The 17155-nt window shown below is 41.7% G+C and overlaps 1 protein-coding gene across 1 annotated transcript in view; it reads right to left on the bottom strand.

Moving 5' to 3' along the window:
• The window catches only part of pex14 (peroxisomal biogenesis factor 14), a 124262-nt gene that overhangs the window by 4214 nt on the left and 102893 nt on the right, over positions 1 to 17155 (bottom strand). Inside the window, exons 7-8 of the mRNA XM_041846316.2 lie at positions 11854 to 11951; positions 4214 to 4305 (exon numbers count right to left, since the gene is read on the bottom strand). Of these exons, the coding sequence (XP_041702250.1) occupies positions 4214 to 4305; positions 11854 to 11951 (190 nt within the window). The remainder of the gene's footprint in view (positions 1 to 4213; positions 4306 to 11853; positions 11952 to 17155) is intronic.

Consider the following 17155-nt stretch of genomic DNA (forward strand, 5'->3'; position numbering starts at 1 on the left):
TTATTCTACATATGCATTTTTTAAACTTACAATATATATTTGTGATTTGATAATGGTATTATGCCCTCTATGTATCAATTCCTTCATATACAGTGCCAGTCAAGTCAAGGGTTAAGACGTCACCCTAATCAGGCCAGGCGCCCATATACAAAGAGATTCACTGTGTGAAGGCCTACTGTGTTAGTATGCATGCATGCTTATGACGTGCTAATTACGAATGTTATGTGTTAGGCCTATGTAGCTGTTATAAAGGCTTAATGAATGCATACATAGGACACCTACAGTAAAGTGTTACTGCATTATCATACTCATAATCACAAGAAGAGAGACAAATAGGTGGTGGAGTCTTGTGTAGCGTTGTACGCTCCCTGACATATGCCCCCTGGCGTACGGGGGTTTGAGTCCTGTCTTGGCCAACCTCTGTCTATGCCCCTTCTATCTGTCTCTTTCTCTACATTCCCCGCTGTACTGTCAACAATAATAGTAATAAATGTATTCAGACCCCTTGACTTTTTCCACATTTTGTTACGTTACAGCCTTGTTTTAAAATGGATTAAATTGTTTTCCTCATCAATCTACACACAATATCCCATAATGACAAAGCAAAAACAGGTTTTTAGAAATGTTCGCAAATGTATTAAAAATTAAAAACAGAAATACCTTATTTACGTAAGTATTCAGACCCTTTGCTATGAGACTCAAAATTGAGCTCAGGTGCATCCTGTTTCCATTGATCATCCTTGAGATGTTTCTACAACTTGATTGGAGTCCACCTGTGGTAAATTCAATTGATTGGACATGATTTGGAAAGGCACACACCTGTCTATATAAGGTCCCACAGTTGACAGTGCATGTCAGAGCAAAAACCAAGCCATGAGGTCGAAGGAATTGTCCGTAGAGCTCCGAGACAAGATTGTGTTGAGGCACAGATCTGGGGAAGGGTACCAAAAAATATCTGCAGCATTGAAGGTCCCCAAGAACACAGTGGCCTCCATCATTCTTATATGGAAGAAGTTTGGAACCACCAAGACTCTTCCTAGAGCTGGCCGCCTGGCCAAACTGAGCAATCCGGGGAGAAGGGCCTTGGTCAGGGAGGTGACCAAGAACCCAATGGTCACTCTGACAGAGCTCCAGAGTTCATCTGTGGAGATGGGAGAACCTTCCAGAAGGCCAAGCATCTCTGCAGTACTCCACCAATCAGGCCTTTATGGTAGAGTGCCAGACAGAAGCCACTCCTCAGTAAAAGGCACCTGACAGCCCGCTTGGAGTTTGCCAAAAGGCACCCAAAGGACTCTCAGACCATGAGAAACAAGATTATCTGGTCTGATGAAACCAAGATTGAACTCTGTGTCTGAATGTCCTTGAGTGGCCTAGCCAGAGCCCGGACTTGAACCCGATCAATCATCTCTGGAGAGACCTGAAAACAGCTGTGCAGCGACGCTCCCCATCCAACCTGACAGAGCTTGAGAGGATCTGCAGAGAAGAAGAAGAGAAACTCCCCAAATACAGGTGTGCCAAGCTTATAGTGTCATACCCCTCAAGACTCAAGGCTGTAATCACTGCCAAACACAAAAATTATTATATATTATAATAATATGCCATTTAGCAGACGCTTTTATCCAAAGCGACTTACAGTCGTGCATGCATTCATTTTTGTGTATGGGTGGTCCCGGGGATCGAACCCACTACCTTGGCGTTACAAGCGCCGTGCTCTACCAGCTGAGCTACAGAGGACCACAACAAAGTACAGAGTAAAGGGTCTGAATACTTATGTAAATGTGATATTTCCGTTTTTTATTTTTATACATTTGCAAAATTTCAAAAAAACTGTTTTTGCTTTGTCATTATGGGGTATTGTGTGTTGATTGATGAGGGGAAAAACAACTATTTAGTCCATTTTAGAATACTTTCCGAATGCAGTGTGTATATATATATATATATATATACACACAGTGGGGAGAACAAGTATTTGATACACTGCCGATTTTGCTGGTTTTTCTACTTACAAAGCATGTAGAGGTCTGTAATTTTTATCATAGGTACACTTCAACTGTGAGATACGGAATCTAAAACAAAAATCCAGAAAATCACATTATATGATTTTTAAGTAATTAATTTGCATTTTATTGCATGACATAAGTATTTGATCACCTACCAACCAATAAGAATTCCGGCTCTCACAGACCTGTTAGTTTTTCTTTAAGAAGCCACTCATTACCTGTATTAACTGCACCTGTTTGAACTCGTTACCTGTATAAAAGACACCTGTCCACACACTCAATCAAACAGACTCCAACCTCTCCACAATGGCCAAGACCAGAGAGCTGTGTAAGGACATCAGGGATAAAATTGTAGACCTGCACAAGGCTGGGATGGGCTACAGGACAATAGGCAAACAGCTTGGTGAGAAGGCAACAACTGTTGGCGCAATTATTAGAAAATGGAAGAAGTTCAAGATGACGGTCAATCACCCTCGGTCTGGGACTCCATGCAAGATCTCACCTCGTGGGGCATCAATGATCATGAGGAAGGTGATGGATCAGCCCAGAACTACACGGCAGGACCTGGTCAATGACCTGAAGAGAGCTGGGACCACAGTCTCAAAGAAAACCATTAGTAACACACTACGCCGTCATGGATTAAAATCCTGCAGATCACGCAAGGTCCCCCTGCTCAAGCCAGCACATGTCCAGGCCCGTCTGAAGTTTGCCAATGACCATCTGGATGATCCAGAGGAGGAATGGGAGAAGGTCATGTGGTCTGATGAGACAAAAATAGAGCTTTTTGGTCTAAACTCCACTCGCCGTGTTTGGAGGAAGAAGAAGGATGAGTACAACCCCAAGAACACCATCCCAACCGTGAAGCATGGAGGTGGAAACATCATTCTTTGGGGATGCTTTTCTGCAAAGGGGACAGGACGACTGCACCGTATTGAGGAGAGGATGGATGGGGCCATGTATCGCGAGATCTTGGCCGACAACCTCCTTCCCTCAGTAAGAGCATTGAAGATGGGTCGTTGCTGGGTCTTCCAGCATGACAACGACCCGAAACACACAGCCAGGGCAACTAAGGAGTGGCTCCGTAAGAAGCATCTCAAGGTCCTGGAGTGGCCTAGCCAGTCTCCAGACCTGAACCCAATAGAACATCTTTGGAGGGAGCTGAAAATCCGTATTGCCCAGTGACAGCCCCGAAACCTGAAGGATCTGGAGAAGGTCTGTATGGAGGAGTGGGCCAAAATCCCTGCTGCAGTGTGTGCAAACCTGGTCAAGACCTACAGGAAACGTATGATCTCTGTAATTGCAAACAAAGGTTTCTGTACCAAATATTAAGTTCTGCTTTTCTGATGTATCAAATACTTATGTCATGCAATAAAATGCAAATTAATTACTTAAAAATCATACAATGTGATTTTCTGGATTTTTGTTTTAGATTCCGTCTCTCACAGTTGAAGTGTACCTATGATAAAAATTACAAACCTCTACATGCTTTGTACGTAGGAAAACCTGCAAAATCGGCAGTGTATCAAATACTTGTTCTCCCCACTGTATATATATATAAATAAAAGAGAAAAATAGATAGTGCTTTTTTCCACAGCCAGATGTTCTCCACACCTGCTAAAGATGGGCCAAGATATTAAATTATATTAATTAATTCTTTCAAGATCAAAAATAAACGGTTACGCCTTAAAAGGGATCTGCACTAAAGGACTACAAAATGTTTACTGCCTTTTCAGGTCATTTGAAAATAGGGAAAGAGAGAGAACAAGTTTGGCGACAGATGGTGCTTCTGTATTTTTCTTCGCTGATTAACCCCTTACGCAAAACTTATTGTGAAAGTCAGGCAAAGGAGAGTGAAACAAAATACTTAAAAGCTTATTAGGATGTACACAGGAAAACAAAACATGTACAACCTGACAGTTCGAGGCAATTTTCATCTGGCTGATTTTTTCGACGTAAACTGTTGCTTTGAGCCTCATTAGTAGCACTGAGTACATAATCATGCATGCTAATGACTATTACAAAACAGAATCCATTTTTCATGCTGTGACAGACAGACAGTGCCAAACGGGGTAGAGCTGAAGGCGCTGCAGAGGAAGGTAGTATGATGAGCTTCGATAACTATTCCCTATATAGTGCACTACCTTTCGCCAGTAGTGCACTAGATAGGGGATAGGGTGCCATTTCAGACGAAACTGCAGTGTTTGAGCCATTACCTGCCGAGAAGCAAGCCCTTCAATGACACTATTTCAGCTTTCAGATCGCCGATGGTCTGGGTATCCAGGATGCGGTTGGTTGAAGAGGATGCCTATTGGAAGAAGAGGGAAGATAAACTGTCACATACCATGGGTCAGGAAGCATGCTAGGTTACAGTACAGTCTAGGTCCATAACCAACACTAAAGAGGACAGAAAGCTACTTTCGTCAAGCATGTTGCTACATCTCTGTGATCTTCATGTGTTCATGCGGCCTAACAGGATAACATTTTCAAATGAGAGAATGGTTGAGAGGGCAGCGATGTAAACAAACAGAGAAAATGCCGAAAGCCACACGAGCTGGTGTGTAATCATATCACAACAGCCTGTGAGTCTACATACAAGTCCCCATGTGACGGGAGAGTCGTGGGGGGGTAAACAACAAGCCTCTAGACTAGAGTTAATCTTTGTAGACAGGATCTTCGCAAAAAGGTAGTGGTATTACCCAAATGGCACCCTATTGTGCACTATTCTGGGCCCTGGTCAAAAGTAGTGCAGAAAAAAATTGGGTTTCACTTCTGTGGATCATTCCAATTTTTACATAGTTTTCCATATTTCCAAAAAGGGATTAGGGCAGGACGGCAGTTTTGGATAATGAACCTTATCCTGAACAATAGGGGCATTCATAAGGCAACCATAAGTTGACAGCTATTTTTCTTCTTTTATCAAAGGTGAGTGTTATCACACACAGGCTGGCATGGCATGAATTGCGATAGGGAATGACGGCTAATTGTAGTGGCCTCTGGCAATATTTGAATGGCAAATCATTTAAAAAAAGTTTTATTTCTGTTCCAAGCAGACGTATGAAGTCATTCGTCAGAAGAAAGACAAAATATGTGAACATGTAGCCAATACCGTCAATTTTGATTTTTTCTATGACAGTTGTCCTTCTATGCACCTGCAATAGCCAGCGTGAACCAAATTGCTTTTATCTATCACTGTCTTAGTGAAAATCCACATTCGGTTAAAGACAAATACACATTTGTAATGAACACGTCACTCCTCAACTGGGAAAATACTCTTAAAACCAGCCCATATTCACCTGGACAAGCAGGTGCTATTGGACCCTTGGTAGTCTAACTGACCACACCTGCACCCCTATCCTTTTTGTTTCTGAAGGGGAGAAGGGAGGTATATGGATGGGACCAGAGGAGAAGAACAAAGTGGGGAAAGCAGGATAAAGAACTCCAGACTCACTAGAGGCAGCTAGTTAGGACGCTGAGACCCCCTATCACGGTGAGACGGATAACTTGGTCTCTTTCGATTGTAATTAAATCTAAGAGAAATTAATTGAATCACATCTGAAAGGGATCAGACTCATTTACAGCGGAGAGAGGGAGGGAGGGAAGGTGCTGTATTTTCCACGGCACATCAGGGGCCGTATGTATCAAGCTTCTCAGAGTAGGAGTGCTGATCTAGGATCAGGTGCCCCCTGTCTATGTAATCTTATGAATTGTGATCTAAAAGGCAAAACTGATCCTAAATCAGCACTCTTACTCGAAGACGCTTGATATATACAGCCCCAAAACCGTCCTGGGTGTGCATCGGTCGGAGCCTCGGTGAAGACATTCAGGGTTCACCTCATTAGAACCATCTTAATCCCGGGTCATCCCCAAGGCCCGTACATAATAAGGTTGGAATGTGCTTCACTCTCATTTTACCTTTGGAAATAAAAAAATGAAATTGCTCCACAGGCTGAGGCTTCTTCTAGACTTCCAAGACGTAAAACTCGTAACTAAGAAACAGGGAAACGTTTCGCGTGACAGCAGTCATGACGCCTACTTAAAACTATGGATACAACCCAAATGGCACCCTATTCCCTACGTAGTGCACTACAGCGAATGTTGACGCAGCCATACGTTAGTTTTGTCCGCAGACATATTCCTGCATTATAACCATGCTTATTCATGGCAACATGACATTTGTCAGTTGGCATTATACACCACACTAACTGAACATAAGGTTATGTCATGTTGACATTGTGATTTCATAAATAGCCATGTGGTTACTTCCTTTGTCAAGTGTGGCATGACACCATGTTCATAATAATGTAATGTACAGAAAGCATTATAGCAGCATAGAAAGCATTACATGCACATAATTGAATCTTCTAATTCTATTCATGATTATAACTGCCCCTATAATCACTTTGCGTACTCTGGCTTAAGAACGGAGACTTTGATCTATGACCAGTGCTGTTAAGCGCTATACAGTTTCCTCCTAACTGGTGTAATAGCTGTGTTCCTAATCTGTCTTGAGTGGTTGCTTGGGTGTGATAGGGGTCAGCCCCTTTCTGCTGCTTAACTAAGTGGTTCCAGAAAAATATATTACGAGCAAAAGAGAGAAAAAAAATCTAACAACTCCTCCATGGATGGCAACGCGTAAAATAAATGAAGATAAAATGCCTACGGACCATTAGCAACAGATAGGATCTTAACAAGCCTTGTTTCAAAATGTCTAAAGGCAAATTAATTCACAGTTACTCCACCAGCCGACTGTGTTGTCTTTTTCCTTGTAATGCATGTATATTTATGGTAGAATTAGCTTCAAAAGAAATCCCCGAGGAGCGTTTTCCAGGGAAAACACGGACGCAATTGATTTCAGTCTATTTATTCTACTTTCCCAGTGCCGGAGTGCTTCTTCTGGTACAGAACAGCAGTTTCTTAATCTTCTATGTGCAGCCACTAATAAAGAGAACTATCACTGAATTGAGACAGCGGAGCAAATACAGTTAACTGGCAGATTTGTAATGATAATGGGACCAAAATAGGGGGCTACCCCTCCTGTTAACATTGGAGACGAATTACCCTGAAGCCTATTCATTCTTCACTGAGACATTTAACAGTAGTGGTATGATGTAGCTAGGTGATCATTTTCAAAATAAGTCATGATTATAGAGTAAATACCCACTGAGTGAGTACATTTCGCTGGGCCCTCTGTGCTTTGTAGGCAGAAATATATCATATATGTGTGTTTGTGTGTGTGCGCAATCTCACTTGTATAATGACATCCCCAGTCAGTTTGTGTTGGGGTGCCATATACATTGCAATTCAGCGGTTTCCGAACTATAAGAACTGTTTACTTAGCAGCTGATGAAACAGAAGTCGGCATGTGTTTCGGGTTAAATGCACATTTCCGCGTTGAGAGGTATAATTGCCAAGAGTGGCGCACTTTGAGCAGCGAGGGGAGAAACCCAGAAAGCCGCTAACTGCAAACGATAAGTAGCTCGGCAGCTCCAACATGTGTTCTTAATCACACGCTCCGGACCTGAAAACTATTTCCCAATTTCCCATATGGCCCGGGAACAACAGGGCTTCTACGTCTCTCCGCAGAAAATTTAAGATCAACACTATAGCTATAAAGCAGAGTTTATGATTTGTTTAATGGGTGTTTTGATGTGAAATATACTTTTTATACACTGCCGCCTTCCAACAAGGCACTCATGGCAAATGAAGCAGGCACTTTTTAATCCAATCTGTGTTTTGGCAAAAAAAAACTTATCTTGTTCTCCAGTGCTGCATATTGTAGTTCATTGTTTAAAGTGGGCTTAACAGTGACTGGATCGGACTGGGGCTTGCCAGGACAAAGAAAAATGGTACACACAAAGTTCTGTTTGCATAGTGGCTCAGTTAGGGTTTTGTCCACACCCTCCCTCCCTCCCACCCAAAAATACAACTGTCCTTTAAACTCAGTTTAGGAAGCGGCGTGGGGTCAAGAGAGACTCACTCGAAAATGAGCTATGAGTCTGCGGTTTTGATTAACCTCATCCAGGGGAGAGATTCATATTTTTCTCTGCCGTTTGCCGAAACAGATGCGTTCGCATATGTTTTCCTGTGCCATCCAGATTCTACAGACGAACACCCCATGTGCTTCACAAGCTGTGGACATAAAACATTGTCTGAGATGGTCTCGATTCCAAGGGAGTTTTTTGGGCTGATGATCATAAAACGATTTATGACAGCGTGATAAAGAACAAGTAACATTTCATACTTGCGCTTAAGTTCACCAATGTTTTTTTGACATGACAAGTTTTAAAACAATCATTTGGCCCTTAGCAACTTAACGGTTATAACTGTGGATTGTGAAAGCGGACGATAACATTGAAGCCAAGAACAGAGTTATGGCAAAAGATGATGCCATCAGGGATGTCATTTATTTATATATTTTTATTTAACCTTTATTTAACCAGGTAAGCCAGTTGAGAACAAGTTCTCATTTACAACTGCGACCTGGCCAAGATAAAGCATAGCAGTGTGATAAAAACAACAACAACAACAGAGTTACACATGGGATAAAACAAAACATACAGTCATTAACACAACATAAAATCTATATACAGTGTGTGCAAATGTAGTAAGTTATGGAGGTAAGGCAATAAATAGGTCATAGTGCAAAATAATTACAATTTAGTATTAACACTGGAGTGATAGATTTGCAGAAGAAGATGTGCAAATAGAGATACTGGGGTGCAAATTAGCAAAAATAAATAACAATATGGGGATGAGGTAGTTGGGTGGGCTAATTACAGAATGGCTGTGTACAGGTGCAGTGATCGGTAAGCTGCTCTGACAACTGATGCTTAAAGTTAGTGAGGGAGATAAGAGTCTCCAGCTTCAGAGATTTTTGCAGTTCGTTCCAGTCATTAGCAGCAGAGAACTGGAAGGAATGGCGGCCAAAGGAGGTGTTGGCTTTGGGGATGACCAGTGAGATATACCTGCTGGAGCGCATTCTACGGGTGGGTGTTGCTATGGTGACCAATGAGCTAAGATAAGGCGGGATTTGCCTAGCAGTGATTTATAGATGACCTGGAGCAAGTGGGTTTGGCGACGAATATGTAGTGAGGGCCAGCCAACGAGAGCGTACAGGTCACAATGGTGGGTAGTATATGGGGCTTTGGTGACAAAACGGATGGCACTGTGGTAGACTACATCCAATTTGCTGAGTAGAGTGTTGGAGGCTATTTTGTAAATGACATCGCCGAAGTCAAGGATGGGTAGGATAGTCAGTTTTACGAGGGCATGTTTCGCAGCATGAGTGAAGGAGGCTTTGTTGCGAAATAGGAAGCCGATTCTAGATTTAACTTTGGATTGGAGATGCTTAATGTGAGTCTGGAAGGAGAGTTTACGGTCTAACCAGACACCTAGGTATTTGTAGTTGTCCACATATTCTAGTGATTCTAGTCGGGCAGGCAGGTGTAAGCAGCGTACGATTGAAGAGCATGCATTTAGTTTTACTAGCGTTTAAGAGCAGTTGGAGGCTACGGAAGGAGTGTTGTATGGCATTGAAGCTCGTTTGGAGGTTTGTTAACACAGTGTCCAATGAAGGGCTAAATGTATACAAAATGGTGTCGTCTGCATAGAGGTGGATCTGAGAGTCACCAGCAGCAAGAGCGACATCACTGATGAGATGACAAACTGAATTGCTTTCATGGAGGACTGGCCACACAATTTATTTTCATCATGAGCTAAAGTTATTGGTTTTAAAGACAAGAGACCAGCAAAATTGACAAAAGGGTGTGGCAGTAGCAGGAACAGCGGCATCTCGTGGGCAAAACTTGGTACATTCCCATTAATTTATGGAAAAGAATGCAAGCAACTTCAAAGGCTTATTTCTCTATAAAAGCGAGAGAAAAAAAACATCACCAGATTCACAGGGAATACATTACATAGGACGAAGAAGCAATACTCCAAGCCGCAGCGCCATACTACTTGTGAGACATAGAAAACTAATACTGTATACTGGTTGTTGGGTTGGGATTGGCGTGGGGGATCCGTGGGTGGGTTTTGATCATTTTAATTGATTCCTCATACGATACTCATTGTTAGGAAGAATTATGGTCCAAATCAGATGTTAGGTACTATATTTATTGAAGATTATATGAATCCAATCAATTAATATAGACATTTTTTGTTCAATCAATTAGCTGAATTTTCTCAGATCTAACTATATTTCAACTAAATAAATGTTTCAGGAATGCTAATCTGATGTTTCTAACGATTTTAGCAAAATCTGAGATGGTGGTAGGGATGGGCACGGATCTATCCAGATATCCAAACGGCCGTTATTATTCAATTACTTGAGTGAGTTGTAAGCCTATTTTGACAATTGAAAAGCTTTGTTATAAATTAAATTATCATTGTGACATTGTTACTTACAAGGATATACCATGACATTTGACTTAATTTAATAAAACAAACTTTTGAATGTAGTCTTTAGAACGTGTTGAGCTACTGCTGTGCATTTAGCCCTCCAGTCTTCCCTGACATCGGTATGCTATTTTTTCCGCTTCAAATAGCAATTACAGGTGTGCACCTAACCGAGTTTCCACAAGACTTGACACAGAGCAATGCAAAACACTCATCAGAAAACCTTTCCTGTAATAGAATCAGACTTCTCTTTCACTTTTGCTTTTAGCCAAACACTAAGGAGAAAAGCAGCCTGTCCGCTGTTTACAACTGCTATGTGCATTTGAGTCATTCTGATTGGTCAAGAGAGCTGAAAGTCTAAATAATAAAAGAAACTATCTAAATATCAGAAAAAAATGTCAAATGCCCATCCCTAGATGGAGGGTGTCGAAATCCTCTTTCTTGTGCTTTTTTGTTGTTGTTTCACTGTTAGTCTACACCGGTTGTTTACAAAGCATGTGACGAATAAAATTAGATGTATTTATATATATTAGCCCCTTTTTCTCCCCAATTTCGATCTTGTCTCATCGCTGCAACTCCCCAACTGGCTCGGGATAGGCAAGGTCGAGTCATGCGTCCTCTGAAACATGACCCGCCAAACCGCGCTTCTTAACACCCGCCCGCTTAACCCGGAAGCCAGCTGCACCAGTGTGTTGGAGGAAACACTGTTCAACTGACGACCGAAGTCAGCCTGCAGGCGCTCGGCCCGCCACAAGGAGGCGCTAGAGCGCGATGAGCCAAGTAAAGCCCCCCGGCCAAACCCTCCCCTAACCCGGACGACGCTGGGCCAATTGTGCGCCGCCCTATGGGACTCCCGGTCACGGCCGGTTGTGACACAGCCTGGGATCGAACCCGGGTCTGTAGTGACGCCTTAGACCGCTGTGCCACTTGGGAGGCCCTATAAAATTAGATTTTGAGGTGGACCGATCCCCCATGCTTATCCCTGGACCTCTGTCTTGGGTCATATTCATTAGGCTATGCATCGGAAAATATTTTCAATGTTTCGCCATCCAAAACAAAGTAGTCCCTCCCTGCTTCAGTGCGTTCTTTCATTTGGCTTATGAACAAAACCCTGACCTCTCCACTGAAAACAGCAGACAGGTGGAGTGTGTTCTACGTCTTTTTACCAAAGTACTTTTTACCACTGGCTGTAGCCAGACCAGACTTGTTTCAAATACTAAGTCAAACACTTTCAAATACTTGTATTGCGTTTGATTTAGCTTTCACAGTAAAACAGAACCAATGAAATTGTCCCATAAAAAAATCAAGCACCACTCAAATACATCTAAAGTATTTGATCTACGTATTTGACCCAGGTTTGAGCCAGACTAGTGGGTACAGCACCAGTAGCCTGAGAGACAGGTGCGATTAAGCATATGTGTGTGAGTGTGTGTATGAAAGTCTGATGATGTCGTACCTCAGAGGTAGATAGCTCCTGAGACAAGTTCTGTATGTTCTGCTGCTGCTGGACCAGGAGCTCCTGTACTGTAGCCAGGGTCTGCTGGAGCTGGGTCACTGCAAACAGAGACAACAAGCACACTTCAACCGCTGGATGTCAGCTGATACTAAAGCTTAATTTAGAGGAAGCATAAAGTAGAGGAACATTTTTACTTTCAGTTAAGTTAGTCCAGAGAAGTCCAACTCAAATACATATCTGTAAAAACAACACAAAAAATAAAAAGTATAGGCCTAAGTCATTTATTAAAGTTGACCCCTTGATATTTATAATGATATCCAATAACCAGTCAAATTGGCCTCAGCCTTTCAGTCATAGATGCTTCGGAATATTTTTGACGTGTAAAATAAAGATATTAATCTCTGGTGTCTGAACTTAAATCAAATAACAGTCTCTAACCTTCCATTATCCATGCAGACACTGGCTTCAAATGCATCTTAAATCCTCAAACGATCAACAAAGGGGGAAAAATGCCTCATTTGGGTGGAGGCTGCCAGACAAAATGTCCCGCCTAATCCCAATAAATATTGCTCTTTTCTCATTGACTTTGAAGATTGAATTATTTCGAGTGTTGGTGTAAGAAGAGGGTGTATGATTTCAAATAACACGAGCCCCAGTTTGTTGGCCCCTTGCTTTCCAGTCGCACGTGTATTACCAAACAATACATTAAGTTTCACCGACTGATTATATTACCGAAAGACAATAAACATTCATATAAATCACTGTCGTGCTAAGTGTTAAATCAAGCCTAATTGCATTAACATCAACAGATATTGTAGCTGCCTACACTTGAGGTTGTTGTAAGCGAATGGTTAAAAGCTTGCCTACAGTGCAAGACTGGACAGACACCACTGTGCCAGTGCTGAGCTATGAGCATCAGTTTGACACATGCGTCAGGTTGAGGAAAATGGGACCCTGTTAAGACATGAGGCAAGAACTTTGGGACACCTAACATACACTCCCCTAACATACTCTCCCCTAACATACTCTCCCCTAACATACTCTCCCCTAACATACTCTCCCCTAACATACTCTCCCCTAACATACTCTCCCCTAACATACTCTCCCCTAACATACTCTCCCCTAACATACTCTCCCCTAACATACACTCCCCTAACATACTCTCCCCTAACATACTCTCCCCTAACATACACTCCCCTAACATACACTCCCCTCCGTATTTATTTGGACAGTGAAGCTAAAATGTTTACATTTCACTCTATACTCCAGCATTTTGGATGAGATCAAATGTTTCATATGAGGAGACAGTACAGAATGTCCCCTTTTATTTGAGGGTGTTTTCATACATTGTTTAGAAATAAAAGCACTGTATGTATCTACTCCCCCCCATTTGAAGAAGTCATAAGTACTTGGACAAATTCACTTATAGTGTATTAAAGTAGTCAAAAGTTTTGTATTTGGTCCCATATTCCTTGCACGCAATGACTACATCAAGCTTGTGACTTTACAAACTTGCAGTTGCAGTTGGTTTTGGTTTGTTTCGGATTATGTTTTGCCTAATAGGAACTGAATGGTGAATAATGTAGTGTGTCATTTTGGAGTCACTTTTATTGTAAATAAGAATATAAGATGTTTCTGAACTGTTTCAGAACACTGCAATAATGTGGATACTACCATGATTAGGAATAACCATGAATGAATCATGAATAATGATGAGTGAGAAATGTATAGAGGCACAAAGATCATATGGCCCCAAACTGTTAACCTTCCCTGTTATTGGTAATGGTATGAGGTTGGCACTTTATTATATTTTTTTGGGGTGGGGGGGTATGATCTTTCTTCATGATTGTGGGGGTAAATCAGTAATCATGGTAGCATCCACATTAATGTAGAAGTGTTCAGAAACATCTTCTATTCTTATTTACAATAAAAGTGACTCCAAAATGACACAATACATTATTCACCACTCAGTTCCTATTGGGCAAAACATAATCCAAAACACAACTAAAGCAAACTGCAAATGCATCAAACAAGTTTGTAGAGAGTCACAAGCTTGATGTAGTCATCATTGCATGCTAGGAATATGCAACAAATACTACCCCTTTGGTTACTTTAATACACTATACATGAATTTGTCCAAATACTTACGACTTCTTCAAAAGATACATAAAGTGCTTTCATTTCTAAACGTTAAAACAGATATGTATGGAAATACCCTCAAATAAAAGGGGACATTCAGTACTGTTGCCTCATATGAAACATTTGATCACAAATCCAAAATGCTGGAGTATAGAGCCAAATGTATTCATTTTAGCTTCACTGTCCTAATAAATAGTGTATAATATTGTTTCAGGTTGAGGGAGACTACGGTTGAAAAATTATGGTTGAAAAATTCCCGGAATAAAGTGGGAATAAGCAGGAAATCTGGAATCCTCAAACCATTATTTTGGAAAACCTATTTCTGGATTTTTTTAGGAAAGTTTGCAACCCTAAGGTTGACTCTGGGTCAATTTTCCAGAGCCCACAACCTTGTCTCCCCCGACAAAAAAAGTGCTAGTGACTTCAGGGTGTGTAAACCGCACATTTAGTTGCCCAATGCTCATTACTGTAAATGGCTACTGCGACGACACCGCAATACATCGACAATTCCAGATGTTGGAGTGAAGTCGCTAGCCACTAAGACCACACTTTCAAAATGATAATTGAGATTGAGGCGCAAAGAGTAAACTGCTTGAGCAGATCTTGCATGCCACCATTTTAGTCCATCCAGTTGTTGGCCACTGTGTATTGTTACCCCTCGCTATCACAGATATGAAGCCAAGAATAATGAGGTCAATGACTTTGGCTGGCTTGAATCATCAGAAGGAGACTTTGTAGCTGGTGCAAGAGCGTGAATTTGAGAGACAGAGCAGGGGCTCGCAGCTGCTGCCGAAGAGGCCGACATTGTGTATTCAGTAAATTATTCAGTAAATACCTCCATATAATGTACACTACATATGTCCAGGCCTGTCTCCGCCTTTAATGGCCAGCTGGTCACCAATATGGTTCCCACTGACAAAGAGGGCCAAACAACCGCACAATTCCATTACAGGCTGTGTGTGCTGAAGTGCTTCCAAGACCCATTCATTAATTGTCCGTGTGAAGTTGTAGGGAAATCATAATGGGAGTCAAGGCCCTACTCTGGGCGAAGAGAGTAATGCAGTTGTATTCAAAAGGATACATCACTTCATTGCACCCGGCACTAGAGCAATACATGAACTTTAACAAAAGGGGTTCAAGCAATTGGCAGCCAGGCAGTCGGACGCTATTACTCAGCGTTGTGAGGAGAAAAAGGGAGGGGGGGGACTCTCAGTGTAATTGCAAACCCTCTCCCCAACTGTTAACTGCAACAGTCATTAACTACAATAGCAGCTTGGCTACTGCAGTCACAGCAAATTAGTTTGCCGTGGTGACTGAGGGAAACGACAGTGGGTTTTCCATGAGAGGGCTTAAGGTCCAGAATATCAGCTCCCTACGGACTACAAGGGACTCTTATCACGGAATCGGTTCTTTAACAATAAACAAAACAGGACTTATGCCATACGGAGTAAATGTGTTTGCATAGCTGGGGCCAAAATGACAATAAAATAACTCATTTGTTAATCAGATTGCGGGAGGCACACCTTGCACGCAATCTCATACAATCGACACGCACCCGGCCGCCAGCTATCCACCTTTCCCAAAACACAATAGAATGGTAAGATCCGATCAAACTGACAGTATGAGCACATTTCCATTCACGTTCATTCCTTGTCTGTATCTAATACAGTTTGTTTGATGGGATGATATATACTGAACAAAAATATGAATGCAACAATTTCAAAGATTGTACTGAGTTAAAGTTCATATAAGGAAATGAGTCAATTGAAATAAATTCATTAGGCCCTAACCTATGGATTTCACATGACTGGGCAGGGGCGCAGCCATGGCTGGGCCTGGGAGGGCATAGGCCCACCCAATTGGGAGCCAGGCCCACCCACTGGAGAGCCAGGCCCAGCCAATCAGAATGAGATTTTCCCCACAAAAGGGCTTTATTACAGACAGAAATACTCCTCAGTTTCATCAGCTGTCTGGGTGGCTGGTCTCAGACGATCCCGCAGGTGAAGAAGCCGGACGTGGATGTCCTGGGCTGGAGTGGTTACACGTGGTCTGCAGTTGTGAGGCCGGTTGGACGTACTGCCAAATTCTCTAAAACAACGTTGGAGGTGGCTTATGGTAGAGAAATAGACATTCAATTCTCTGGCAACAGCTCTGGTGGACATTCCTGCAGTCAGCATGCCAATTGCACACACTCTCAAAACTGAAGACATCTGTGGCATTGTGTTGTGTGACAAAACCACACATTTTTGAGTGGCCTTTTATTGTCCCCAGCACAAGGTGCACCTGTGTAATGATCATGCTGTTTAATCAGCTTCTTGATATGCCACACCTGTCAGGTGGATGGATTATCTTGGTAAAGGAGAAATGCTCACTAACAAGGCTGTAAACAAATTAGTGCACAAAATATGAGAGAAATAAGCTTTTTGTGCATATTGAAAATGTCTGGGATCTTTCATTTCAGCTCACGAAACATGGGACCAACACTTTACATGTTGCGTATATATTTTTGTTCAGTATAGTTGGGATGATTCACATTTTTCAGTGTGCTGCAGCACAGTTTAAAACATGTTATAAAGTGGATATAATTGCACTGACGGGCATATTTTCAGAAATGAACCTATACTGTATATTTCACTACATAGGTTATTGTTAGATGATTGCAAACTAACTTGCTGATTGGCGTCACCCTGCGAGAAGAGTTTGTCATATTAACAATGTACCGTTGCTGCAGGACTGGCGTTTAGAAAATTAAAGGGATAGTCTACTCAAAAACTATTGTTAAGTATTCCACTGTTAATACAATCCAAATTGCATGTCAGCAGCAAGGTTGTTAAAGTTGGTGTTTTTCTATTAGTTTTAAGATGTCTATTTGAAATTCAGTTTAGTTTCAGTTCGTTTTCAGATACACTGTTTTAGTTATTTAGTTTAAGTTTTATTTAAAAAAATATATATTTAGTTTTATATTATTTAGCTACAGTTTTAGTGTTATTGTTCGGGACAGTAAGTAGCTTATGCGTGGGAAGCTAGGAGCCATTCATGTACAGTTTTTATGTTTTTGGGGATGTCACTTCTTGCCAAGGTGAAGGGTCAGGTCATAGGTTATGTTGGGTTTAAAAGTAGACTCAGTGAGTTGACAGTAGTAGTGTGGGTCAATTTCCGAAAC

The sequence above is a fragment of the Coregonus clupeaformis genome, chromosome 24, assembly GCF_020615455.1.
Source record: "Coregonus clupeaformis isolate EN_2021a chromosome 24, ASM2061545v1, whole genome shotgun sequence".
In the NCBI taxonomy this organism is placed as follows: Eukaryota; Metazoa; Chordata; class Actinopteri; order Salmoniformes; family Salmonidae; genus Coregonus; species Coregonus clupeaformis.